The sequence below is a fragment of the Vulpes vulpes genome, chromosome 12 (assembly GCF_048418805.1).
Source record: "Vulpes vulpes isolate BD-2025 chromosome 12, VulVul3, whole genome shotgun sequence".
Taxonomy (NCBI): domain Eukaryota; kingdom Metazoa; phylum Chordata; class Mammalia; order Carnivora; family Canidae; genus Vulpes; species Vulpes vulpes.
The window spans coordinates 165,065,047-165,091,816 of record NC_132791.1 but is presented as its reverse complement, the minus strand read 5'-3'; the positions used below and the strand labels follow the sequence as shown (position 1 = coordinate 165,091,816).

The 26,770-nt window shown below is 50.1% G+C and overlaps 1 protein-coding gene and 1 long non-coding RNA gene across 39 annotated transcripts in view; both read left to right on the top strand.

Annotated features, from left to right (window-relative positions):
* Positions 1–265: 265 nt before the first annotated feature.
* Positions 266–23,090, top strand: DEF8 (differentially expressed in FDCP 8 homolog). 8 transcript variants are annotated; one of them, XM_026005031.2, is made up of 12 exons: positions 266–403; positions 4,857–4,990; positions 6,392–6,489; positions 7,599–7,748; positions 8,667–8,808; positions 10,106–10,270; positions 10,857–10,984; positions 11,179–11,292; positions 11,797–11,877; positions 12,663–12,803; positions 12,925–13,034; positions 14,108–16,094. In XM_026005031.2, the coding sequence occupies exons 2-12, from the start codon at positions 4,867–4,869 to the stop codon at positions 14,208–14,210; spliced, it is 1,356 nt and encodes a 451-aa protein (XP_025860816.1). In that variant the 5' UTR covers positions 266–403; positions 4,857–4,866; the 3' UTR covers positions 14,211–16,094. The 8 variants fall into 8 exon arrangements, with proteins under 8 accessions (XP_025860816.1, XP_072587384.1, XP_072587383.1 ...); XM_072731283.1 differs by lacking the exon at positions 14,108–16,094 and adding an exon at positions 21,356–23,090 and having other exon boundaries at positions 310–403; XM_072731282.1 differs by having other exon boundaries at positions 310–403; positions 12,714–12,803.
* Positions 23,091–23,194: 104 nt separating this feature from the next.
* The window catches only part of LOC140594777 (uncharacterized), a 32,625-nt gene continuing 29,049 nt past the window's right edge, over positions 23,195–26,770 (top strand). For 16 of the 31 annotated variants that reach the window (XR_011996061.1, XR_011996074.1, XR_011996066.1 and 13 more), the window contains exon 1: positions 23,195–23,714. This is a non-coding gene — a long non-coding RNA (uncharacterized lncRNA). Of the gene's footprint in view, positions 23,715–23,803; positions 24,271–24,452; positions 24,536–26,292; positions 26,415–26,770 lie in introns of those variants that run through there. The other 15 variants (XR_011996062.1, XR_011996064.1, XR_011996047.1 and 12 more) reach the window with 9 other exon arrangements.

Below are 26,770 nucleotides of genomic sequence, written 5' to 3'. Positions count from 1 at the left end.
ACCCCAGGATCACGCCCTGGGCCGAAGGCAGGCACCAAACCGCTGAGCCACCCAGGGATCCCTCCCACTGGGCTTCCCCCCCCCCCCCCCCGCACTGGGCTTTTAAAAAAGAAATTAAATACCACCATTTCTTCTTAAGTGTTGTGGTTTCGGTTTGAAGCACGGCTTTTATGATTACAGAAAATGCAGACAACGCAGTCGCCCGCCGCGCGGTCCTTGACACCCATTTCCCGGAGCGGGACGTGGAGGCCGCCGGGCGCGGGGCGGGGCGGGGCACGCGGACTCCGGCCCCCCGCTTGCCATGAGCCTCCGGGCCGCAGGCGGCAGCAGCGAGCGGCGGGCCGGATACAATGTAGCGAGGGCGGCGGGCGGGTTACAATGTAGCTAGGGCGGCGGCGGTCAGGTGAGCGGCGGAGGGGGGGATCTGGGCGGGCCAGGTGAGGGGCGGGGGTGCTGGGGGTGGAGGGAGCCCCCACCCCGTCCCGAGGGCGCGGGGGAGGAGCGACCGCCGGAGCGGGGTTCCGACTGCTGGGTCAGCGCGCCCACGTCCCGGGCCTCACGGGCACTGGGGCACTGCTGACCGGAGCTGGCCCCCGCGCTCGGGCAGGTGTAGGACCCTCCCTCCCCGCGTCCGGCCGTCAGCTCGCGCTGTCCGCAGGTCCGCGAGGCCCGCGCCGGCTCCCCGGGTGTGCACCCTCGGGGAAGGCCGGGCCTCAGTGTCCTCACCTGTGGAGTGGCCGGCCAGGGGGCAAGGGGCCTGTCCCTATGCGGAGCGGGGCGCTCAGGGTCCCAGGAGGGTGTGCCTGTTGTCAGCGAAGTGCGGGAGGTGTCTCTTAGGGGTGGCTCCTCGCGGACCCGGGGCCACTCTGCCCGGCTTCAGTGGCAAATACTCTTAGAGGGCAGTGCCCCTGCGCCTGCTCCCTGCAGGGTCCGGCCAGGCCTCCTTCCAGGGATGAAGAACAGGATGTACCTTCTCCCCTGCCCTCTCCCGGGGGAATTCTAGGGACCTCCAATTGTGTCCGGGGTGATAATAGAACCTGTTTGGTGGCTGTACCCCAGGCAGGACTCTGGAGGCCGGTTTAGTGCATCAGGAGTGCTTCTGCGCTTCAGCGTGGGATCTTTCAGTGCCTGGAGATCTTGGGCTTTATTCTGAGGTTCCCTTGCATTGCTAAGTTGTCTTGTCCTCCCCTCATTTCCGCTGCCGGAGAAAGGTCCTCTCTAGAGGAGGGCAGAGGCTGGTTAGTGGGTTTCCTTCATTCCTCCTAGAGACCAAGCCTGAATCTGAGCACAGGGCTCTCTGGGAGTTGGACCTGGTGGAGCAGCTGGGGGCCGATCAAAGTCAGCTGTTGTGAGCTGCATCCCGGGGGCTTTTGTGTTGGGACACCACTTGTCTGCCCTCAGAAGCCTGAGGAAGTATGATTATCCAAGTTGGCAGGTTAGAGGCTGAGGCTGAGAGAGGTCAGATGACCATGTATTCATTCATCCATGGCCTCTGTGCCAGGCCTGGAGCTGGAAGGCACTGCCCATAAGGAAATACCTGAAAGATGCTTTTTCCAGGGGAGTGTCCAGCCCAGAGGAAAGCTGTTGGGAGGAGCAGAAGTGTTCTTCCCTTTGACCTCCTCTGGCCATATTTTATTTTATTTTATTTTTTTTACTTTTTTTTTTAAATTTTTATTTATTTATGATAGTCACAGAGAGAGAGAGAGAGAGGGGCAGAGACACAGGCAGAGGGAGAAGCAGGCTCCATGCACCGGGAGCCTGATGTGGGATTCGATCCCGGGTCTCCAGGATCGCGCCCTGGGCCAAAGGCAGGCGCCAAACCGCTGCGCCACCCAGGGATCCCTCTGGCCATATTTTAAAATGCTGGGAAGTTTCTTTGGGTTTGGGCTGGTCATCATGTGATGACAGTTATAGTTTGCTTAGCAGCAGCTCTGGGCTATGGGCTTCCCTGACATACTTAGTCCTTCTACCCACCCCAGGAGGTAGGTATTCTCCCTTATTTGTGGGTAAGGGAATAGGGTCACATAGCTCATCACTGGGAGACCCAGAATTTAAATCATGGCTATCTGATTCTTTTTTTTTAATTTTTATTTATTTATGATAGTCACAGAGAGAGAGAGAGAGAGAGGCAGAGACATAGGCAGAGGGAGAAGCAGGCTCCATGCACCGGCAGCCTGATGTGGGATTCGATCCTGGGTCTCCAGGATCGCGCCCTGGGCCAAAGGCAGGCGCTAAACCGCTGCGCCCCCCAGGGATCCCGGCTATCTGATTCTTAATAACATTAGTAACAATGCTAATAGTAAGCTGTACCTGATATTTATTGGATGCATACTGTGTGCTGGCCATGATACTAGGAACTTTGCATTAACTAACTTAATCTTCATAATAACCATATACAGTGGGTACAATTATTACCCCCATTTGAAACATGAGAAATCGAAAGCAAAGAAGGGTTTAGGCATTTGCCCAAGACCATACATGTCAGCTAGGAGCTGTTAGAGCTGGGATTTGAATAGCACCAATTCATTTTATTACCACAGTGCTCTTGGGGTGATCAGTCAGGATTTGTTTCGAATGTAGGAGATAGAAACCCCTCTCCTAGTAATAGTGGTTTAAACAGAAGTTTATTTCTATCTCACTTGAATGAAGCTTGGGGTGAAGCAGCTCAGGGCTTCTATGTCAACCCCAAGGTGGCTACTACAGCTCCACCCATTACATCTGCCTCCCAGGTGGCAAGAAGTATGAAAAGCTGAAGAGGGGCAGTGCCTCCTTTGAAGAATCCCCACCGATCTTTCTGTTTAAATTCCATTGGTCTTAACATAGTCGTATGACCACATCTAAGTTTAGGGAGGGAAATTGCAATAAGACAAAAATCCAGCCCCCCCCCCTTTCTCAGTCAAAGAAGAAAAAACAGACCTGTTTTTTCTATCTCAGCTGGATAGTTGTTTAAAAAGTAAATGCAGGTTTTATTGAGGACTCTTGCAGTTGGGGAAAAGAGACCTCAGTGTGGGACTGAGTTCAACTTGGAATACAGCTTGGGCAAGTGGAAATTTATAGCCAAAGAGCAGGGTAAAATCAGTGGGGGGAAACATCAGGGGTCAGGGGTGGGGAATCTGGCTAAACTGACCTAACCAGATCTCTGGGAGGGCATGCCAGGGTGATCAGATGTCACCCTCAGCACATTTGAGGGTGACCAGGTTATCAAGGTGGAGGTCTCTTGCTAAACAGATACAGCAAGGTTCTTGCTAAGATTGGATTTCACAGGAAGGGCACAGATGGGCCTAGGAGAAGGTTCAGGAGCCTGACTACAGTCTGGTTAGGCAAAGAAACTTTGTTGCCACTGGAGAAGATGGCGGTGAGTGAATACTGACATGGCTGGATCCTATAATCGGGGTCCTTCCCAGGACACTGTGGCATGTGCCATTTGGAGAGGCACTGGTTCAGGGCCCACCCACCCTGAGTGAGTGGCCCAAAGCTTCCAGGTAATAAGAAAGAGGAGACTAGAGCCCAAGGCACCTGTGTCCTCTGTCCTCTCCTGTGGTGATCCAGGAGCAGCCAGTCAATGGGTGCTGGGTCCTGCCAGACTGGAACTCCCCACCCACATCCCCACCACAGAGGCCAAACAGGTAGGACAGGTCCTACAGTTAGTGTGGGAGCTCCTACCCAGATGCAGAGCATCCAGCACTGGTCAGGGGTGGGGATGACTCTTGTCAAGGCTGTCGCATCTGGGATCAGTTCTCTTTCCTTTGGAGGGGTGCAGATAGGAGTCATAGGATTGTCTTTGATAATTACAAATTATTTTAGACCAAATAGGCACAGAGAAAACATAACTAATACCTGACCCTTACTACAAAGCTTTAAAAAAATCTGACGTCCTCTGAACTCATGTCACCCTGGAGGGAGAGAGGCTAAGGAATCTGGTCCAGTTCATTGAGTGGGAGGACCTGGGATGCAAACCACTGCCCCAGTCAAAGCCCCTTTTTCCTTGTCAGGAGCCATCCGCCCTGTGTGTTCTGTAGTTCACTGAGCTCTAGGGAGGGGAGAGAAGTGCCAGGTGGTGAGCTAAGCATTCCCTGTTTCCTGGGATCCTAAGGTATGAGGCCATGCCCTGGCTCAGGCCAATAGAGCATCAGTGGTAATCCAGGCCAGTGAGGTGTCATTCTGGCCTACATGATGATTAAGGAGCATTCATGGAGTCTTCTCCACATTCCAGCAGAGATGTAGAGCTTGTTGGGGCACCAGGAGGATGGTCCCTGGCCAAGGCCACAGTGCAGGAGGCAGAGCAGGTCCGGATCCTGGCTTTGGCTCCAGAGTGTCCAGTACTTTGACCACTGGCTGTCATCACTGATGGTTCTGCTCAGTGGCTATAGTTTTGGGGAGCTGTGACAGAAAAGGAGCACTTCTGGTCGGGGCCGGAAGCAAGAAACTGAGTCCTAGGTGTTGATTCATGGGAGCAGCCAAGCCTTTCCTTCTCAGCAGGGAGGGCATGGCTGGACTGGGGCTGAGTGAGGTATCTGGGGCCTCCCTGTGCTGGGAGGTAGGGGGCTGAGGTTCCAGACTGGTGGGGGACCAGTAGGTAGTAGGTAGGTCATGTCCCTCTCCTAGCTCTGTTTGCTCCATCTGCGTGCCCTGAGTGGGCTGCTGTTCCTGAAGGGATGTTACCAGTGAGGGGCAGGGTGACAGGCTGAGCTGCTTTGCAGATGGGCATAGGATGGTGGCTGTGGTGTGGGGGTGTTCTCCTGGGACTCTCCTGGGGAAGTGAAGGAGGCTGGTCATCCCCTCTGAAACCATAGGACCTCAGAAAGCCGTGAGTCTAGGAGCTGGATGCTCATCTCTGCCCTCCTCTTGCCCTGCAGGTGGGATGCTATGGAATATGATGAGAAGCTGGCTCGGTTCCGGCAGGCCCACCTCAACCCTTTCAACAAGGAGATTGGGCCAAGGCAGCATGAGCAGAGGGCCAGTGAGGAGACCTCAGAAGTCGCTTCTGAAGGTGGGTGCTGGGGGGAGGCCTGAGTGGGCAGTATGACCCCTCACTTGGGCCCCCCATCCTGTGTTCCTCATTCCTCCCATGGACAGTGCTGGCTTTCTCAAATAGCTGGATACCTTGCTGGCCACTTCTCTTTTCTCCTCGGCACAAACCGCCTGTTCTGTAGTTTACTTACTTCTGTCACCCCATTAGAACTTGCAGTCAGGTCAGGAGGGTGTGAGCTCTAAGAACTGCAGATGGAGTCAACAGAAGGCATTCAGGGTGCATGCAGAGATCTCCTAGAGTCCACACAGGCGTGCAGGAATTCTTCCCACAACTACCCAGCAGCCTTGAATCCATATATGCATACATGAGGTATGTTTGCAATTAGGATGTTTCTGGGGTGCTTGGGTGGCTCAGTCAGTTGGGTGTCTGACTTGGGCTCAGATCATGATCCCAGAGTCCTGGGATGGAACTGTGTGTTGGGCTCTGCACTCAGTAGGGAGTCAGCTTATGCCTCTCCCTCTTCCCCCGCTCATGCTCCCTCTCTCTCTCTTTCTTTTTAAGATTTTATTTACTCATTTGACAGAGAATGAGAGAGAAAGAAAGCACAAGCAGACAGAGCAACAGGCAGAGGGAGAAGGAGAAACAGGGTCCCTGCCAAGCAGAGAGCCCGATGTAGGGCTTGATTATAGGACACTGGGATCATGACCCAAGCCAAAGGCAGACATTTAACTGACTGAACCACCCAGACGCCCTCTCTCTCAAATAAATAAATAAAATCTTAAAAAAAAAAAAAAAAGAAAGAAATTGAGATATTTCTCTACTACTGTTCTGTGGACCTCTCATAGCACCATGGGTATGCTCATCTTCTTGGCCCTCATCTTCTTGGTTTCTTTCTTTTCTTTTTTTTAAATTTTGGTTTTATTTTATTATTTTTTTAATTTTTAGTTTTAGATTTATTTTTTCTATCTCATCTTTTTGAATCTCTCTCTCTCTCTCTGTCTTTAAAGATTTTATTTAAAAAAAAAAGATTTTATTTAAAAAAATAAAAAAATAAAAAAAAAAGATTTTATTGATTTATTCATGAGAGACAGAGTGAGGGAGGCAGAGACAGAAGCAGGCTCCCTGCAGGGAACCAGATGTGGGACTTGATCCCAGGACTGTGGGATCAGGCCCTGAGCCCAAGGCAGACTCTTAACCACTGAGCCACCCAGGTATCCTGGCTCTCTCTTATTTGTGCAGGCTCTGGGTTCCTTTGCAAATGCAAACAGGGCAGATACCAGGGCAGGGCTGGCTCCCCTTAGCATCTCCAGTAGGCTTTTCCCATCCACTATGGTCCTTCCCACTCCAACATACTCCTGGGGAAAGGCGGGTTGATTTTTCTTCCTCTCTTTACTGCTTACCACACTATGCCCACTCCAGAGGCCCTGCCTGAGCTGCCCCCAGGAGAGCCAGAATTCTGCTGCACTGAGCGAGTGATGGATCTTGGCTTATCTGAGGACCACTTCTCCCGCCCTGTGGTAAGGTTTGGGCCTGGGGTAGGAGGGGTACTGGGTGAGCCCCCAAGGCAGGAGGAGCCAGCCATTTCTTTATCACCCTATCCTCAGGCAGCAGGACCAGTCCACCTCAGCTGGGGCTCCTGGGAAATCCTTTAGCTGCAGCAGGGTGAGGGAAGGAGAGTGGCCTCCTCACAGCTCCACAGGATCACTCTCATCTGTTCAATTTTTGTTCCACGGAAACTTTTTCTTTTTTTAGTTAAAGGGCTCCAAAATTTTATTTTTAAAAAGTTTGAAAATGTTTTAGTTTTGTGCAAAGTATCTTCAACTTTTACTTGAGAGAAACATAGTAACATTCTAATGTAACCAAAATCAAAAAAGATTCACTCAGAAGCCCGTATTTCTCATTTACTTTTCATTTTGTATTTGTGTTTTGTATTTTCATTAAAATTTTTTTGAGCCCCTCCTACAGGCCACACACCAAACTCCAAGAGTAAACGTGTCACCTCCTCTTTGCTTGGTCTCTTGGAGGAGGAGGGTGGCTCCCGAGGGCAGCTCTGTCCCTTTCCTGGGGTGAGATCAGCCTCAGTTCCCCAGCTTAGACTTGAGCCTGTCTTCCTTCCCAAGTGACAGCAGTATCCTGAACCTAGGGCCTCTGTTGGGTCCTGGCTCTGAGTCTTTATGAGTTGCTGGTGCTAGGGGTGGGTGGGTGCATGCGGGCATCTCTGGGCTTTGTGATCAAGCTGGAGGCCACTTCCTCTCCTTCGTGACAGGCAAATTGTCATTTCCCCAGCTTTCATTTCAAGAGGAAGCTCTGTAGAAGTGAGCAAAATAGCATTGCCAGAAAGGTGATTGGATTTCTAAAATAAGGAAGTTGTATTTTGAAAAACATCCTGAATTAGGTTTTCGGAGGCCTGTGAGTGGACAGGTCCACAGGGGGCAGGTGGTACGGGGTGGTTCCTACCTTACTCTTAACTTTCCTGGACTTTGAACAAGTCCTCAGTCCCCTCTCACCGGGCTTCAGTTTCTTCATCTAGGCAAGGGAGGAGTGGGGAGGTCTGCTGTGGGGTTGACCTCCACATGGAGAGCATGCAAAGTAGCCATCTGATGCTGTCACCTGCCAACCTGGGCAGGGTCTGTTCCTGGCTTCTGACATCCAGCAGCTGCGGCAGGCTATCGAGGAATGCAAGCAGGTGATTCTGGAGCTGCCTGAACACTCAGAGAAGCAGAAGGATGCCGTAGTTAGGCTCATACACCTCCGGCTGAAGCTCCAGGAGCTGAAGGTGGGTGCTGGCCTACTTCACCATGGACGCCACTGGAACAATGTGAGGATGTAGAAGTCTCCCATTCTAGGGGCTGAGGAGCTGAGGTAGAAAGCACCCAGAAAGGGAGAGGCAGAAGTAGGCTTTTACCCCATGTGCAGGCTCTTTCTCTGTGAGTCTCATCTCCATTGGCCAGTCCTGGGCACATGCCCATCCACTAGCTCAAGTAAGTGAGGCATGTCCTACCTTGAGCTCATGACCTAGAGTGTATGCGGGGTGGCTTCCTGAGTATTTCACAAAGGAGACAATAGTAAGGGTAATGGATCCTGGAGGCCCAAACCCACAGGTGTACCTGATGCAGTCCTTGGGCGTGTACTCTTTATCTTGGCTGCCACTGTGTTCCTGTACTGACTTATGAGTCCCTGGGAATTTAGAAAGTAGAATATTCATTAGGGTACGAATAAGGCTTTGGTAACAAAGACACCCCAAAGTATAGTGGCTTCAAGGAATCACATGTGTGCTTTTATTCATGTGGAGATCTCACAGGTGATGGAGGGTTCATACGGCAGCTCACAGTGTTGCAGATCCTGGGCCCTCTGTGTTTGTTCCTTTGCCAGTCCTCATGGAGAATCCAAGATGGCCCCATGGAACCTCTGGGTCTATACATAGCAGAAGAAAAGCTGGGAGGGGAGAGAAGGCCACACCACTCCTGCTCACACACCCTTGGCCTTTACATAGGCCCAGGACAGTAGTGCGGTGCTGGGAAAGCGAGTCTGTCATCTGCATTGTCCAGGCCTGCCTGGGGAGTTCTGTTGCTAAAGGGAACAGGGGGTGTGACACTGGGGGAAACTCACAATATTTGCTATAAATGGTACCTGGAAGAAAAGGAAAGGAGTTGCAACAGGCTCACCTGTGACCCCTCCCTGGGCCTCTCCCCAGGACCCCAATGAAGATGAGCCCAATATCCGAGTCCTCCTGGAACACCGTTTCTACAAGGAGAAGAGCAAGAGTGTCAAGCAAACCTGTGACAAGTGTAACACCATTATCTGGGGACTCATTCAGACCTGGTACACCTGCACAGGTGGGCCAAGACCCAGGCCCGCTTCGGCTGTCTGGGCAGTCCTGGTCCCCAGGGCAGGACAGAGACCTTGCAGCTCTGCTCCCTCATCTGGCTTCTGGTTGGGTGAATTCTCTGCAGTGGACTCAGTATTTACTGAGCATTACGGAGTACCTGGGATAAAACAAGGGACAAAAGACTCTTTATGAGGCTCACATCCACATTTGCCTTTCTAGTATGGTGGCTGCAAGCCACATGTGGCTGGCTATTCAAATTTATGTTTAAACTAGTTAAAATAAATAACTATTTAGCTCCTTAGTTGTGCTGTCTCAATGGCTACATGAAGCTGGTGGCCACCATATTGAACAGTGCAAAGAGAACATTTCTATTTTTGCAGAGACTTCCTGTGGATGGTACTGTTCCGAATGAGCACACTGAATATAGACAATACAGTGCATTGAAGAAAAATAAGGAAAGGGAATAACATGGGTCAGGGAATGTAATGGGTATGGATTTAGGATGGAATGAAAAGGCATCATGTGACATTCAAGCAAAACTTGCAAGTCAGGGTTTAAGCCAGGAGTATATCTGGGGAAGAATGCTCCCATGGGGGAGTTCTCTGCAAATGCCCTGTGGCTGATGTGTATCCAGTGTCTTCAGTGTGGACCTATGTGGAGGAGCTGGTAGAGAGAAGTGTGGCTGGGGCACTTCATCTGAGAGAAGCATGGTAGAGGTGGGCTCAGAAGTGGCCATGGGCTTTTCTGATAAGTGCACTGGGGGACACCAGTTGATGCTGGACATGCCTAGGTTTCAAAAGAATCACTCTGGCTGCTGAGCTGAGCATGAAGGAAGGAGTGCAGAGGTACACGGGGAGGATGACAGCCCTCTGATCAGGGTGGAGCTGTATGGGGTGAGAAGGGTGCAAAACAGATATGAAAGGGAGGTTGAGATGACATTGCAATGTTTAGTCTCGGCAGGTGCAAAGATGAAGTCACTGAAGTCTGAGGTGGGGAAAACCACCAGGTGGGAGGTAGGCTTGTTAAGGAAGAGCAAGAATTTCATTTCGACAGAGTGAGTTTGATGCCCTTGTGGCATCCAGGTGGGAATGGCAGGTAGTTTGGGGTTGAGGAGGAAGGCCTGCATGCACCCCCAGGGCAAGGCTTGGGATGGGGACTGAGGAGGTCTTTGAAGTTCTCAGACCTACAGTGGGGTCTGGAGAAACTCTCAGATTAATGTGGGAATTGGGGGAGAGCTGAAGGTCAGTCTGGGCTGTAGGATGCCCCCCACTCTGAGAGGCACACTGTTGGTCTTCCCACTCCAGGATGTTATTACCGATGTCACAGCAAGTGCTTGAACCTTATCTCCAAGCCCTGTGTGCGCTCCAAAGTCAGCCACCAAGCCGAATATGAGCTGAACATCTGCCCTGAGACAGGGCTGGACAGCCAAGATTACCGTTGCGCAGAGTGCCGGGCACCCATCTCTCTGCGTGAGTGCCCCAGGAACGAATGGGGGGAGGGGGGAGGGAGGGGGCTTTGGGCAGGTGTGAGAAAAATGGATAAATCAGACAGCGAGGGACAGCTGGGCTCCTGTGGATGGTGTCCTGTTCTCTTGGGAAGTGACAGGAGGCTGCTGCTGCTGGCACCTTTTCACTTCCCACTCAAGCCGACAGAGGTTCCAGCCCAGGTCACTTAGGAGGACCCACAGGGCTGGCCTACACTCAGCCTCCTGTATGGCTCCATTGTCACAGAGAGCCCATCTAGACAGGAAAAATTGCACAATATCACTTACGTGCCACGTGTCAGACCTTCTTCCAGAGATTCAGTAATTTTAATTCATGGGGTCCTCTCAGCAGTTCTATGGTGGGGGTCCTATTTTGTCCTGTTTACTGATGACAAAACTGAGGGTAACGTGGTGTCCTGATTTGCTTCAGGTCTTGTGGCCAAAAGAGGTTGCGTCAGGTCTGGAGGGTGGAACCTCCCAGATGGGTGGCTCCTCCCAACCATGTTTTCTATGCATTATGTCAGAGACCCTGAAGGCAGCCTCAACTTTGTAATGACCCGTCCCTTCTCCAGGGGGCGTGCCCAGTGAGGCCCGGCAGTGTGACTATACGGGCCAGTACTACTGCAGCCATTGCCACTGGAATGACCTGGCTGTCATCCCTGCGAGAGTCGTGCACAACTGGGACTTTGAGCCACGCAAGGCAAGGGCAGGAGAGCACGGGGCCAGAGCTGGTACTCAGGCTGGGGGGGAATTGGTGTGGGAGCGGGGGGTGGGGGAGATGTAGCCCCAAGGACGGAGAGCCAGTGCTCAGGCCTGCCTTAGGTTGGGGGGGAGCATGGTTCTGGGGGGTCATGTGTGTTGTGCTGGAAGTGCCACTCCATCATGTCTCCCCAGGTATCCCGCTGTAGCATGCGCTACCTGGCACTGATGGTGTCTCGGCCAGTTCTCAGGCTCCGGGAGATCAACCCTCTGCTGTTCAACTATGTGGAGGAGCTGGTAGAGATCCGGGTGAGGCTGAAGAGGGCAGGGGTGAGGGTGGAACCTACTCTCCCCATGTGTCCTGGGAGCAGAGATGCCACCTGCTAAGGTTCAGTGGGGCCCTTTAGCTGTCTTTAGGGTTACAGACACTAGAGCAGTGTCCAGTCAAGATATGATACTAGGCCCAGTGGCAATTTGAAAGTTTCTAGTAGCCACATTAAAAAAGTAAAAAGCAGGTAAAGTTAATTTTAATATACAAAAGATTATTTCAACATAATCAACATACAACATTATTAAGACATATGACATTCTTTCTCTTTCTTGGACCACATGTTTGAGGATAAATGCTCCTCGGGGTGCATTGGCCTGGAAGCTGTGGTTCGAACTGGAGCTTGGCTGGAGCTCTCAGATCTGGCACCATCCTGGGGGATGGGAAGTCACCTCCTGTCCCCTCGTGACTTGGAGTGCCAGCCCCCTTGGCCATCCAGACATGCCACCTGGCTGAGAATGCCTACCTGCCCCTCTTGTCCGTAGAAGCTGCGCCAGGACATCCTGCTTATGAAGCCATACTTCATTACTTGCAAGGAGGCCATGGAGGCACGTCTGCTCCTGCAGGTCAGGCCACTGGCCCAGAGTGGGAGCTGGAAATCCAGGGTGGGAAGGGCAAAGGGGAAACAGAGAGTCAGAGCTGTGAGGACACGCTGCTCCCAAGTCTTTTTCCGATGACTTTGTAGCTTGTGCTGTGCTTTAGCAGAGTGTCTCCCATACTCTGTCCCAAGGGACACTAGGTCTTCAGTAAGCACACAGGCATTCTGTTCACAGAAGTGTTTTCTGACGACATCACCGAGGGAAGCGGGTTCACTCTGCAGAGCCCTTACCTGGATCTCCACACAGGGCACAGTTCCACCCTGGCAGGATTGACCACACAGTGGACACACAGGGCACAGTTCCACCCTGGCAGGATTGACCACACTTCTCAAGGCTCACCTATTTATTTGTTCAACAAGTGTTCATGGGTATTCACTGTTCTAGATCCTAGGGAGCAGGGAATGAAACAGGCAGGAATCCTCATCCTCACCTCAGGGAGCACTCTGCAGGTGGGAAAGAAGCATAAATGGGGTGGTGAGGTATGTGGGCAAGATAAAGCAGAGAAAGGAGGCGGTAAACTGGGGCAGGATTGGGAAGAGGTATGGCATGCTGGGCTGAGTTGGGGTGTGCACAATGTGTTGGGAGCAGCAAGGTGGCTGGCCAAGCAGCAGCGTGGCTAGGGGAGCACCATGGGAGGCATAGAGACCGCCACTGTCTGTTGCTCTCATGAGCGCCCTGAGGCCTAGACGATGGGTAGGCAGTGGAAGGGGCCCTCACCCAGTGTTTGGGGTCACGGTTGCTGGGACCCGCAGCTCCAGGACCGGCAACATTTTGTGGAGAACGATGAGATGTACTCCATCCAGGACCTGCTGGACGCGCACACAGGCCGCCTCGGCTGCTCGCTCACGGAGACCCACACACTCTTTGCCAAGCACATCAAGCTGGATTGTGAGGTGTGCCCCCTGCTGCAGACTGGGGGGTATCTCTCTGCTCCCAGTCCTGAGGGCAGGGAGGGCGTTAGATGCCCTTGGAGCAGGCACTGACCTGCCCTCCACTCTCCGCTGTTACCCCCAGCGCTGTCAGGCCAAGGGCTTTGTGTGTGAGCTCTGCAGAGAGGGTGACGTACTGTTCCCGTTCGACAGCCACACATCTGTGTGCACCGAGTGCTCTGCCGTCTTCCACAGGTGAGTGTGGCTCCCACCCTCCCTCAGGCCAGGCCTGGGAGCTCCCTGCCAGGGAAGGAGGGTGAGGGAGGCCTTTGGGTGTCAGTCCTTGCTGCCTTGATCCTAATATGGGCTTAGACCTTGGTGTGTGTAAGAGTAAATTTGAAGTTTTGCTGGGAACAAGCACCCATGGGGCTGGGTGGTGCTGCAGGTGTGCACATGGAGGCTGACCGGCTTCCCTTCTCCACCCGCCCTGAGGTGTAGCAGCAGCCAGAGGTTCTGAAACTTTCTAGTTCCTGGCACCCTCAGTGTCTCAGAGATTTTCTTCAAACATCCCTAGGCCAAAAGAAATACCTAAAGTTATTATTAAGTACTTAGGTTCAAACAACTTAAGCATTTATGACGAAAAGACTTAGTGGATGTTTGGAAAAATAATACACGTACATTGGAAAAAAATAATTTAATTCTTTAATAATTACAATTACTAATAATAGGTGTGTGCCTGCTGGGCCTTGCATGGCATCTCACATTGGACTCAAATGGGTACCTCCCATTTCTGTCCCTGTGGATTTTTGTCTGGCACTTGCTGTTTGTCCTAGCAACCATGGACGTTGCAGACCTGGGGCTGCTGTCAAGGAAAGGACTGTGGCAAAAACTAATGCTCCAAATGTGGGTTCTGTTGAGCAGCAGTGTGTGTGCTGACAGATGTCAAGTACTGTTGTGTCCCTTCAAAACTATAATAGACCCCAGGACCCTGTGCACCCCCAGTGCCTCAGCTGGAGACTTCTATGCAGCAGTGGTAAAAGCAGATACGGAGGTCGAGAGTCTGAGAGCTCCAAGCCGAAGTCACATGGTAACCAGCTAGCTGCTGTGCACCCTGTAGGGGGTCTGCACTGAGGCACTGGGTCACAGACCTGGGTGCACCTGGGTGCAGACCTGGTTTCTGCCCTCTGATAGAAACTACCTCAGTTTCCCCATCTGTAGAAAGGGGATAGAAGGGCCTGGCTCATGAAGCCTGTGAAGGCTCAGTTGTAGAAATTTACATGCAGAGCCCAGACCCTTGCTGGGACTGACTCCATTCTCCCTGTCCCCAGGGACTGCTACTATGACAACTCCACCACGTGTCCCAAATGTGCTCGGCTCACCTTGCGGAAGCAGTCACTCTTCCAGGAGCCTGGTCCAGATGTGGATGCCTAGAACAACAGGCACCCCTTCCAGGCCTATCTGGCATCCAAGCTGCTGGTCATTGCCAAAGTCAAGGTGTTTCTTGTGTTCTGGAGACCCCTAGGGTACAGTCCCTGGACTTGTCCCCTGTGCTGGGCCAGAGGGGTGTACGTGGCACCATGAGGACCATCATCCTTCTCCCAGGCACTTGTTGGGACTTGTGGAAGTCTTGTCTGTTTCTTTCCTGAGTGTGCTGCTGTGAAGGCTGCAGGGCTCCATAAGCAGGGAAGTGTGGAAAGGTTTCTCACCCAACCCTGTGGGAGCCTTGGCCACCTTGAAAACCCTTGAGGGCTTTGGGGGAGTGGCTGACAGGCCCTGGGAATGCTGGCTGCATACACCCAGCGTTAGCCTGTTTTACCTACAGTGGATGGTTTGGATCTACCTGAAGGCCCCTGTCCCCTAGCCTTGTATTTGGGGACTTCTAGTTGTCCCTGGCTAGGGTTGTTCATGACTGTCTCCTGAGAGCCCTGTTCCTGTCTCTTGAGGGCCTCTCTCTCTGGGTTTTCCTCCAACAGGGCCAGTCCAGTTCTGTACAACATGGAGGGAAGTGAGCTGTGAAGCTCTTCCTCCTGGGTGGACCAGCCACTGTTCCTGCCTTTGCTCTGCCAGCTTACCGTGGTGCTCCAGGCTAGGTGGCTGGGGGTCCAGTTGTAAGAAGCTGGGCCCTTTCCCAATTTGGAGCAGGGTCTGGGGAGGTTCTAGGTTAGCCAACAGGGTTGGCTTTCTGTAGTAGGCCTATTTGCCTGAGGAACTCCATGCTGCTGCCACAGTGCCTGTGGCAGACTCTGGACAGCTCAGAAACCACCAGCCAGTGGTCTTTTGTTTGGGAGTCTGAGGTCAGGCACTGGGAATATTTGCTCAAGGGAACTTTGGGCTGGAGTCCCAGAGGCTGTGCAGGAAGAATGGGGCATGGGATGTGGAAGGTTCTGTACACCAGCTGACAAATGGAATCCCTGGACAGAAGACGAGCACCCACAGCTCTTCACTGGGGGAGCCACAGTCAGCCTCGGTATTTGCAGAGATGCTTTGTGTTTCAGAGACCCTGCTGTTGAGGGGGAGGCCTGTGGGAAGAGGACACTTCAGGATGTGGCTTTCCAGTCTCTTGTGTCCTCTTTCCCAGACTGTGCTTGGCTGTTGATGTGCATGGTTGATACACATAGGTTGTGGTGGTGGAACATAGCCATTTGGATATCCATTACCTTCGACCGGGAAGCCCAAGAGGTGAGGTCTCAGCCAGCAGAAAGGTCAGTTTAGCTTGCTGGCCGATGAAAGGGGTAGATAAAGACAGTGTCACCTCCTCCTCACTTCTCTGCATCAGAAAGGCCTCTTGCTGTGTGTTCTCATCTGCCTTGGGGTAACAGTGAGAACAAGCACTGGTGAAGTTGTGTCAATGACAGGTCCCCACCCTGCTTCCCCATCTCCTCTTCAGGGCTGAAGAGGGGCTTAAGGGCCAAATGCCCTTTTCCTACACCTCCAGATCTGCACATTTATCACCACTGCATTACATTTCTGTCATAAGGATATTGGCCATTCCCGAATTTACTGTGTAATGAACATCACATTATTGCAGTTATAATCACTGTGTCCACAGATAGCATTAATATGCTGGTGTCTGCTGGACAAAGAGTTAGCTCCCTTTTAAACTACTTCCATTTCCTCCTCCCCAATATCTCCACCTACCCTTTCTGAATGACAGTCTTTAAACAAAATCATGTGTGGGTCTTGGAGTCCACAGCCTGGCACAAGAACCCACCAAAGAACCAGTTTGCATGGTCAACACTTCACAGAAGAGAAGCAAGGCACATCCAGCTGTAATGATGCCGCAGCCGCTGTCTCATTAAATCTGTGTTCTCTAGACTCTGGTTTGTGTGGTGAATTGGGGACAAGGCAGGGTTTGTTGACATGCAGACCAGTTGCAGGCTTAGGCAGAGCCCACAGTCTTCCTCATCTAGTGGAGTCAAATGTAATCTGTTTTGGGGAGGAGTTCTTGTTGGGTATCAGACAGAGGGCTAAGTGTGTGGATTCCCCTCAGCTCCATTTCTATGAATGATGAAAGCATACCCTGTGGGGAGTTTAGGTTCTAGGAAGCATTGAGCACTGAGCCTGGCATGCAGAGAATGCTCAGTACACAGAAATTGTGTCTTCTAGAGTCCTCAATGTGGAAGAATTATCTCATCAACCCAATGCAATCATTGAGAAACTGGCTAGTCATGCCAGTCACAGGTTCAGCTCCTAGCAGCCTCTTTCACAAGCTATATCCAAAAAAGGGCCCTAACTGCAACTCAAGACCATTCCCATGTTCTTCAGAACTATAACTGCCCCCCTCCTAAATTATATTCAAGCCCCTGTATATGTACATTCTTTGTAGAATCATGATTACAGTTGTGACCAGGATCTCAAAGAGGCCATGACCCAGGGAACATAAGGAATCTTCTCCTTTAGAAAGTGTCTTTATACGTCATCCACACCCGGTTGCAATTCAGGTAGGCTGACAGACTGCAACCCTATGTCTAAAGAAACCAGAGAGTTCTGTTGGGGTTTGAGCAGAAGGGAGGGAGGGATGATGTGGGAGGGCTGTTTGTGGGCCTGGTGCCAGCATGTTTGAGCACATACCTCCAACTACAAATAACTGTAAAGCTACACTTTGGATACTCGATGGAAGATGAAGTATGTTTTCCCTCCCTTTCAGGTGATTCAATAATATTTTCACCGTTTATATTTTGACAAATACAGGCTTACAGAATTATTGCAAAAACATTCCCATTGGGCAGCCCCGGTGGTGCAGTGGTTTAGTGCCACCTGCAGTCCAGGGCGTGATCCTGGAGACCCTGGATTGAGTCCCACGTCAGGCTCTCTGCATGGAGCCTGCTTCTCTCTCTGCCTCTCTCTCTGCCTCTCTCTCTCTCTCTGTGTCTCTATGAATAAAGAAATAAAATCTTAAAAAAAAAAACATTCCCATTTACTCATCTCCTGGATTCCCTAAATATTAACATTTGCCACGTTTGCTATATTCTTTCTCCACATATGCGTATTTCTTTTTCTGAACCATTTGGCAGTAAGTTGCAGAGATGATGTCCCTTTGCCTCTAAATACTTGGTGGCGGTGGAACCATGGCCACAGTTCAATTATGACTGGAAATTAACACTGGCATGATATAGAATCTACAACAAAACTTATTCAGATTTTACCAGTCAGCTGCTATGAATATTTAGCTGTCTTTAATTTGGAAGGTTGCATGATATGGACACCTTTAAAAAAAACACAAGCTAATTGAAGGATATCCTTGAATGTGGATTTTTCTGATAGGATTCAGGCTTTGTACTTTGGGTGGGAATTCCCTAAAAGTGATGCTGTGTCCTCAGTGCATCATCTGTCCCTTTCCTGGAGATGCTGGCTTTGATCCACTAGTCTCCTGTGTCCTTTTGACATGTTCCTGTCATTCTTTAAGCACTGTTTATCTTCTAGCATACTAAACTGTTCTTGGTTTCTCTTGCACTTTCCCAGTCCTAGTCCTGAAACTGTCCATTTCTTCAAGGAGCCCTAATACCTGTTAGTGGAGAATGGTATTCAGATACCAGATATGGTCGTGTGGTGTGCTCATTACTAGTGGGCTGTTACTGCTTCTAGGTCCTTTTAATAGAAAGCTAGAAAACAGTATCTGACTCTCTAGAAACATCTTAAAAACCATGAGTTCACATTGATATTTCCAACTTCAAAGCAACACAGGTTCTTTCCCTTTTTCATATTTGTAATTCCCTTCCTGACAGAAACCTGGCTCTATTTCCATAAATATTTGCTCAATCCTAGACACACAGAAAGTACCTTCCGCATTGCTAACCTATGCCTCTGTGTAAAAGCAGCTTACTAACTAGATTTTAATAATTGTCTAGTGTTCTTTTTTGTCGTCAGCGTGAGGGCATACAATCAAAACTCGAGTGTCAAAATGGACTTCGATGTTTCTTCCTTGTCACTGTGGGTGTGTGGTATCTGTGAAATATGGTTCCATTCATATACTCCATTTTGGCTTATTTCTCTTTTTTATTTTTGTGATATATTAACATGGTTCCCAATGCCAGAACTTTACCAAAGGCCAGGGTGCATAGCTGACTCAGTTGGTAGAACATACGACTCTGATCTTAGGGTTTTGAGTTCAAGTCCCTCATTGAATGTAGAGATTACCTAAAAATAAAATCTTTTTTTTAAAGATTTATTTATTCATGAGACACACACACACACACACACACACACACAGAGAGAGAGAGAGAGAGAGAGAGAGAGAGAGAGGCAAAGACAGGCAAAGGAAGGAGCAGGCTCCATGAAGGGAGCTCGACGCGGGACTGGATCCTGGGACTCCAGGATCAGGCCCTGGGCTGAAGGCGGTGCTAAACTGCTGAGCCATGGGGCTGCCTTTTTTTTTTAAGATTTTCTCCATTTATTTATTTGAGAGAGAGCGCAATAGGGGGAGAGGGATAGAGGGAGTGGGAGAGGTAGGCTCCCTATTGAGCAGGGAACTGGACACAGGGCCCAAACCCAGGATCCCAGGACCATGACTGGAACCGAAGGCAGACACTTAACCAACTGAATCACCTAGGTGCCCCTTAAAAAGAAAATCTTAAAAATGACAACAAAACTTTACAAAAGGCCTGTCAAATATCTTCCTCCACACCTCCTCCTATTCCTTTCTCCTTTTCACTCCTCTCCCCTACTGGGAAACCAATCTCTTTAGTCTCTTGCTTCTCTTTCCTGTGTTTCTTTTTGCAAAAATGAGTAAGATACATATATATTTTCTTATTTCCTTTTCCCCATTCTTTCTTTTTTTTTTTTAAAGATTTTATTTATTTATTTATTCATGAAAGACACACAGAGAGAGAGAGAGAGGCAGAGACACAGGCAGAGGGAGAAGCAGGCTCCATGCAGGGAGCCTGATGTGGGACTCGATCCTGGGACTCCAGGATCAAGCCCTGGGCCAAAGGCAGGCGCTAAACCGCTGAGCCACCCAGGGATTCCCCTACCCATTCTTTCTTCCACAAAAATGGCAGCATACTATTCTTTTGCATGTTGCTTTTTTCAATAGTATACCCTGGAAACCATTCCCCATCAGTTCTTCCTCTTTTATTACTGTTATCATCATTTACATCTAGATTATATAGTCCATTGTGCATAATAGCCATTTCATATTTGAACACTCTTCTATAGATGAATATTCAGGCTGTCTCCTCACTTTTGCAATTACAAACAAGGATGCAACAAATAATCTGTACACATGTATTTTCTTTTGTTGAAGGAGTATCTTCAGGGTACAATCCTAAAAGTTGGATTGTTAGATCAAAAGGAATCTATTTTTTATTATGAGTATCTAGTGCCCCTCCATAAGGGTTGTACCAATTTGCATTCCTATCAGCAATGTATGAGGTGCTTGTTACCCTAGAGCTTCACCAACAGAATGTGTAGTCATACTTTCTGATTATTTGCCAATCTCATTAGTGAGACGTTATCTGTGTAGCTTTTTTTTTTTTTTAAATACTTTATTTATTCATGACAGAGAGGGAGAGAGGGAGAGAGGCAGAGGGAGAAGACACATGCAGGGACCCCATGTGGGACTTGATCTCAGGACTCCAGGATCACATCCAGGGATCCCTCTGTGTAGCTTTAATTTGCATTTCTCTAATTATGAATGAGGCTGAACATCTTTTCAGGTTCTAAGGTATTTATTTATGAATTATATCCTTTGTCCTTTTCTCTTGGTATTTTTTTCTTAATCCTTTTTAAAAGATTTTATTTATTTATGACGGGGTGGGGTGGGGCAGAGAGAGAAGCAGGCTCCAAGCAGGGAACTCCATGCAGGGAGGCCCACGCGGGACTTGATCCTGGGTCTCCAGGATCACGCCCTGGCTGAAGGTGGCGCTAAACCGCTGAGCCACCTGGGCTGCCCTTTCTCTTAATCCTAAGAGCTCTTCACCTATCTGGGGTATTAGCCCATTATCTGTGAGATGTTGCAAATATTTTCTTCCAGTTTGTCAATTTCTTTTGACCTTATTTGTAGTGATATTCCCCCATGGAAAAAGTTCTTTTGTTACATTTTAATGCAGTCAAATTGATTAACTTTTTAAAATTTCATCTGGGTTTTATGTCAGAAAATTTCCCAGCAACCAGATCAAAGAGGTGTTCATCTATGTGTTTTGTAGTATCTGTATGGCTTCAAAGTTTACTTTTGGGTCCCTGACCTGTTTGTTTATTCTTATGTATCCTATGAAGCATGAATCTAATTTTACCTTTTTCTAAATGATTAACCAGTTGTCTTGCACCACTAAAAAAATATTGTGGGCTTTCTATCTTATTCTACAGGTCTGACTACTGCACTGATTTAATCACAGCAGTTTTATAGTTTGTTTTAATGTCTAGATGAGCTAGTCTCCTCCTTACAGTTTTCTCCTTTTAAAGAAATTTTCCGGGCAGCCCCGGTGGCGCAGTGGTTTGGCGCTGCCTGCAGCCTGGGGTGTGATCCTGGAGACCCAGGATGGAGTCCCATGTCGGGCTCCGGGCATGGAGCCTGCTTCTCCCTCTGACTGTGTCTCTGCCTCTCTCTCTCTCTCTCTCTCTCTGGGTCTCTATGAATAAATAAATAAAATCTTAAAAAAAAAAAGAAATCTTCCTGGGTATGCCTGCATGCAAATATTCTAAAACATATTTAATCGAAATTTTAATGACAAAATTTGATACTCTCAAGTGTCAAAATGAAAATACCAGAAACAGTTTCCAGGGATGTGAAGCACCTGGAAATAGAGAGGCTTGGCTGGGCCTCATCCCTTGAGGTCATCTTTTTTACTTCCAGCTTTATTTTGATGAATGTTTGGTTACACACACTGAAAAAGAGAGTTGCTTTGAGCACCGCTAATAGAGTTGCTTTGAGCGCTGCTTTTTCTCCTTGTACAGTTCCCTGTAGCAGTTTATTGCATCATTGATTGCTCTTGAAACTTGCATTTTCCATTCCTCATTGGGGCTGTTACTGGTAAGGACTTGCAAGCCTGCCTCGAAATGTGAGAAGGCTGTTGACAGCTCTCCTGTGGTTAGTTGGCGCAGGGCAGGTGGAACATCTTCACTCTCCTCCTCTCCTTTAGGCTCCTGTTCCAGTTGCATCAGCTCCTCATTTGAGAGATCTTCCTCGTGGGACCTCAGCAACTGGTCCACATCAGCTTCTACAACCTCTTCAAAAGCCACATTCTTGGCGAGGGTCACAATGTTTTGTTGAAGCTGTGCAATGTCATCTGTTTGGGAAACACTATGGAACTGAACACACTCAGGCCAAATCTTCTTCCACACACTGTTCATTGTTGCTGGCCTGAGCTCCTCCCAAGCTACTGCAATGTTGTCTATGGCATCCAAGATACTGTACTTACTCCAAAACTCCCTGATCGTGGCTGTATCTTCTCCATCTGTTGCTTCTAGGATGTGCTCAAAAGTTCTTCTCAAGTAATGAGCTTTGAAGGTAGAGGCTATGCCTTGACCCATGGGCTGGATTGAGTCAGCTGTACTGTCATGAAGGTATTCCACTCTTACATTATCAGACAGATCACTCAAATTTACTGGGTGGCATGGTGCATTGTCTAGGATGAGCAATGCTTTATTGGTGAGATTATTTTGGGCACAGTATTTTTCAACAGCAGGGCAAAAAAAGTATGTGAACCATTCCTGAAAGATGCTCCTGGTCACCCACGCCTTTTTGTTTGAGCGCCAAATCACAGGCAAATTGGGCTTGGAGTACCCTTTCAGAGCCTTGGGATTTTCCAAGTGGTACACCAATAAGGGTTTCAGCTTAAAGTCCCCAGCTGCATTGCCACCAAGAAGCAGCATCAAGCGATCTTTGGAAGATTTAAAGCCTGGCTCAGCTTTCTCTTCCATAGAAATAAACATTCCCTCTGGCATTCTCTTCCAATAAAGCCCTGTCTCATCTACATTAAAAACTTGCTGAGAGGTGTACTCACCTTCTTCAATGATGCTTCTCAGCATTTCTGGATATACATCCTTGTTTCCAGGAGCTGCACTGTTCATCTTGAAGTGGAGCAGACAATGGCGCTCCTTGAATCTCACAAACCACCCTTTACTTGCGCTAAACTTTTCTGTTTGAGAGCTTCCACCTCTTTCACGCTGTAAGTCATCAAACAAACTCTTAGCCTTCTCCTGTATAATGGTGACACTCAGGGGCACATTCCTCTGGCTCTGGTCTTCAAGCCACACGTGCAGCAGGCGCTCCATGGTCTCCATGAGTGCACTTCGATGGCGTGTCAACCGAGAGGCTCTCAAGGGAGTAGCTATTTGTGAGTTCGCTTTGATTTTTTCTTTATTATCTCGGATTGTGGCTACCGTCGAGACAGCAAGGCCTAAGGCTTTTGCGATCTGGCTGAGCTTTTCACCCACTTCAAATCGTCTTAACACTTCCAATTTTAGGTCGAGGGTAATTGCTTTCCGTTCCCTTTTGGTACCTGGGATGACCGATGCATTTAGGGACCTTTTCCCAGGCATCTTTGCCTCCAAGCTGTAATAAAATCACAGCAGTCTCACGTGCAAGAAGGCCCGTAGCTACTAGCTACTCTATGCTCCCTTGCAAAACCTGGGAGAGAAACCGGGGCTGCCAGCAGGCGCAGGCAGGAGACGTGAGGTCACCAAAGGCCGTCCTGGCCCCCCTTCTCAGAAACGGTGGCTTATTCCCGATTCGAAAGCAGACAGCATGGGCCTCTGATGTCAGAGTTTCCAATCCCCGACAGCACATCTGCAGGAACATTAAACCGGCGTGGGTCGCCGTGACCCAGAAAAACAACAAAACCCCGTGAAGGGGCAACAACGCTGCAGAGCACACACCGAGTCGTGTCTTTGTGGAGGAGGGGCAGGAAAGCGGCAGTTCCGCCGGGGGGCGGCTCCTGAGGGGCACCGCAGCCGGTGGGCGGAGGGGGGTGGCGTCCGGGCGGGGCGGCCGGTTGGGGCGGGGGACGGAGCACTTCCGTGAGCCGCTTCGCTTGGAGGACCCGGGAGATGTGTCCTTGGAGGTGCCCGACTTAAAGGAGGTGTAGAGGCGCTGGGTATCCTCGCGGCACCTAGCCCGCGGCGGCCGCCGGGGTTCTGTGCTGTACGGAAGACCGCGCGCGCGTCCCGATCGCTAAAAAGTCCGAGGCTGCAGCGGGTAGTCACAGAGCGGTCCCCAGCCGGCGCCGCGTCCTTACTGCGCACGCGCGACGCCGCCGGAGCCCGCGGGGACCCCCTGGGGGACCCCCTCGGGGGTGTGGCGCCACTAGGAAGGGTTTGTCGCTGTTTTGCGCGTGCGCGCGCCCGAGCGCCGGAGCTGCATGAGGTCTGGGGCCGGGAGTGTCTCTTCGGCTGGTGGCGGCGCCAGGGCCGCTGGTCGTGCTCTGGAGATGCGGCGGTGGCCCGGGAGGCGGCAGGACGGCCAGGACAGGCGCGAGGGCCCTCGGAACAGCCCGGCAGGTGTGCGGGGAGGTTCTGCCCGCGGGTGTCGGGCTGCGGGGGCGGCGGCGGGGGCGGGGGCTGCGCTCGGCGCCGCCATGACGCCATCCGGGTGCGCCGGCTGTCGCGCGGTAGGGGCCGGGGGTGCATCCCCTCTGCGCCCGGCGGCCCGGGGACACGGGGCGCGCCCCCCGCCTCCGAGTCCCTGCTCTTCTCCCGTCGGCCTCCCGTGCCCTGCGCGGGCGCGGGCGCGGTGCGGGCCCCCTTTCTTGCCTCCTTTCCCCGCTCTCCGCAGAGCCCCGCACTGAGCGACTTGGTCCGAGTCGCCTGCGCCTGCCGCCCGCCGTGCGTGCTCGGGAGCCTGGTGTTCGGCCGCAAGCCCGGGCCAGATGTGATAACGGACGGGGATCTCTGACGCGGCTTTCGTTTGTGGACCTCGCTTCCCACCACTCTCATAACCGCGGAGACTGCCTGAGGGCTTCCGTGCCAAGGGCTTTACAAGAATTGCCTCTTTTTAAGTCTTAAAACTGTCCTGCAGGAAAGCGCTGCTATAGCCCTGTTTTATAGAAAAGGAAATGTAAGTCCAGAACTGGCCAGGGACGTCCCTCACCTTGCAGTTCTGGTCCGTCGTGCTCCAGTGCCTTCACTTTTAAATACTTAGGTGTTGTATACCTTTCCTGGGGTTAGATACTGTGAAATAGAATCCCATGTTTTATGGTTCTATTTTTTCTTTTTTTTCTTTTTTTTTTTTTTTTTAAGATGTACTTATTTTAGAGAGAGTACAGCAAGGGGAGAGGCAGAGGGAGATAATCTTCAAGCGGACTCCCAGCTGAGCGGGCAGGGTGAGTCAGGGCTCCATCTCAGGACGGGTGAGATTCTGATCTGAGCCACCCAGGTGCCCCTGTACTGTTTCTGTATTGATTGATACATCCCAGGATGCAGTGATCCCATTGCCTTAATTTTTTTCTACTGCACAAATGTGGAGTTTCTGAATTTCAATCCAAGAAAAGTACCTTTGTTTTCAGACAGTAGTGAAAGAGGCAGGATTCTATGGATTCATTTTCTGTCTTGTCTTCAGTAAGGAACTTTTCCCTTTCATCCCTTTTCATTTTGGGGATGGTGCCAGTCAGTTTTGTTTCTAGGAATATGGATGAAAACAGAGCCTTTCACCTGTGGCACCTCAGCTTTGCAGAAGGCTGTTCTGGTTGTTAACACACAGTGGAAGTCAGATGGTACAGCAGTCACTGAACTTCCATGGGCCTCTGGTTTTAATTATGAAGGAACTTGGATGATCTTTGAGTTTGTTGTTTTTTTTTTTTTTCCCCAGACTGAGTCATTCATCTGTTGAGAATCAACAAGCTGGCAATATCATGGTGAACAGGATAGGCAAGAGCTCTGCCCTGTGGGCTGCTCTCTTGTATTTATAAGCTGAGGGGGGGGCTTGCAAAAGCTGGAGAAGCTGTCATAAATCTGCTTTATAGTTAAAAGATGTACCCTAGCGGTTAACACTCCTCAAGGGAAGCTTATGTTCCGGAAGCTTCCCTGCAGTTATTTTCTCATTTGGTGATCTTGCTACACTATCTCTGCTGTGCAAGAGGAGAATGAGACAACAAACAAGTCATGGCACATTAGGTGGTTCTATGAGGTGTGAAGGAAAAGGAAGCAGAACAAGGGAAGTAGAAAATGAAGAGAAGGGAATGGAGAAGGATATATGCCAGTTATTTTAGGTGGGATAGTTGAGTGCTGGAGGAAGTGAGTGGTTGGAGTAGGTTCAATCTTGCCAGCAGATTGAATAGCCAGTGCCTGGTGGATTTGCATTTGTGTGAATTTGAGACCTTGGGATAACCTGATTGATAATCAGACTGGAAGAAAAGGAGGGTGGCACTTTGCCTGTTGAAGGGAATCTTGCTGTGACCAACCTCACATCTTGGCTTTCATATGCAAAGACCAATTTAAAAAGCTCATCTAAACCAAACACCAGAACAGATGGTAGACTGTCTTGGAGTGCTGCATCTGACCTGATGTGGTTTGCTAACCCAAATCAGAAAAGGATTAAGTCATAAATTGAAATAAGAGAATTGGATGTTTTATCAAGTTTCGGAGGCTTGAACAGCAGTACTTAGCACCTCTAAGACTGTAGGCCACGAGCACTGCCTTCTCTGGGGTGGTGCTGCAGAAACCTTGGGAGGTTTGGTTTTTCCTCAGACACCTCCAGCTCCCACTTGTGTTACTTCAGGCACTCAGCTCTCTAAACTTCTCCACCTTTGCAGTGAGCATAGTAACACCTACCTTCTTAGGACAGATGGTGAGGATTGGAGGAGGTGACAGAGGAGCATCCACTCAGCTGATGCAAACCCCCCCCCCCCCCCCCCCCCCGCTGTTCATCTTAGTCTAGATTTCCTGTTACAGCAACACGCCTTCATGGTGTCTTCATGGTTTTATAATTCCTTCCACATCAGGCTCTGGTCCTGTTATACAGGGTGACATGTTGCAGCAGGGAAGTTTCATTTATGGTGCAGAAGTTCTAGGATCATCACCCTTACTGACTGCGTTTCCTTTAAATCTTTTTTTTTTTTTAATTTTTATTTATTTATGATAGTCACACAGAGAGAGAGAGAGGGGCAGAGACACAGGCAGAGGGAGAAGCAGGCTCCGTGCACCGGGAGCCCGACGTGGGATTTGATCCCAGGTCTCCAGGATCGCGCCCTGGGCCAAAGACAGGTGCCAAACCGCTGCGCCACCCAGGGATCCCTGCATTTCCTTTCTGAGCTTCCCTGTTTTGTTTGTATTTTCTTTCTCCCTGTTCCCCCCCCCCCCCCAGAATGAATGAATGAATTTATTTAGAGAATGAGTGGGAGGAGGGGCAGAGGCAGAGGAGAGAGAATCTCAAGCAGACTCTGCTGAGCACAGATGCAAGATTCAGTCCCAGGACCCTGAGGTCATGAGCTGAATGTAGGAGTTGGATGCTTATCCAACTAAGCCAGCCAGGTGCCCCTTTCTTTTGTTTGTTTTCGTTCTAACGGCTTTTGACCCATAACAATGAAAAACCTAACTTGCTCTGTCCTTAACTGGTGTTA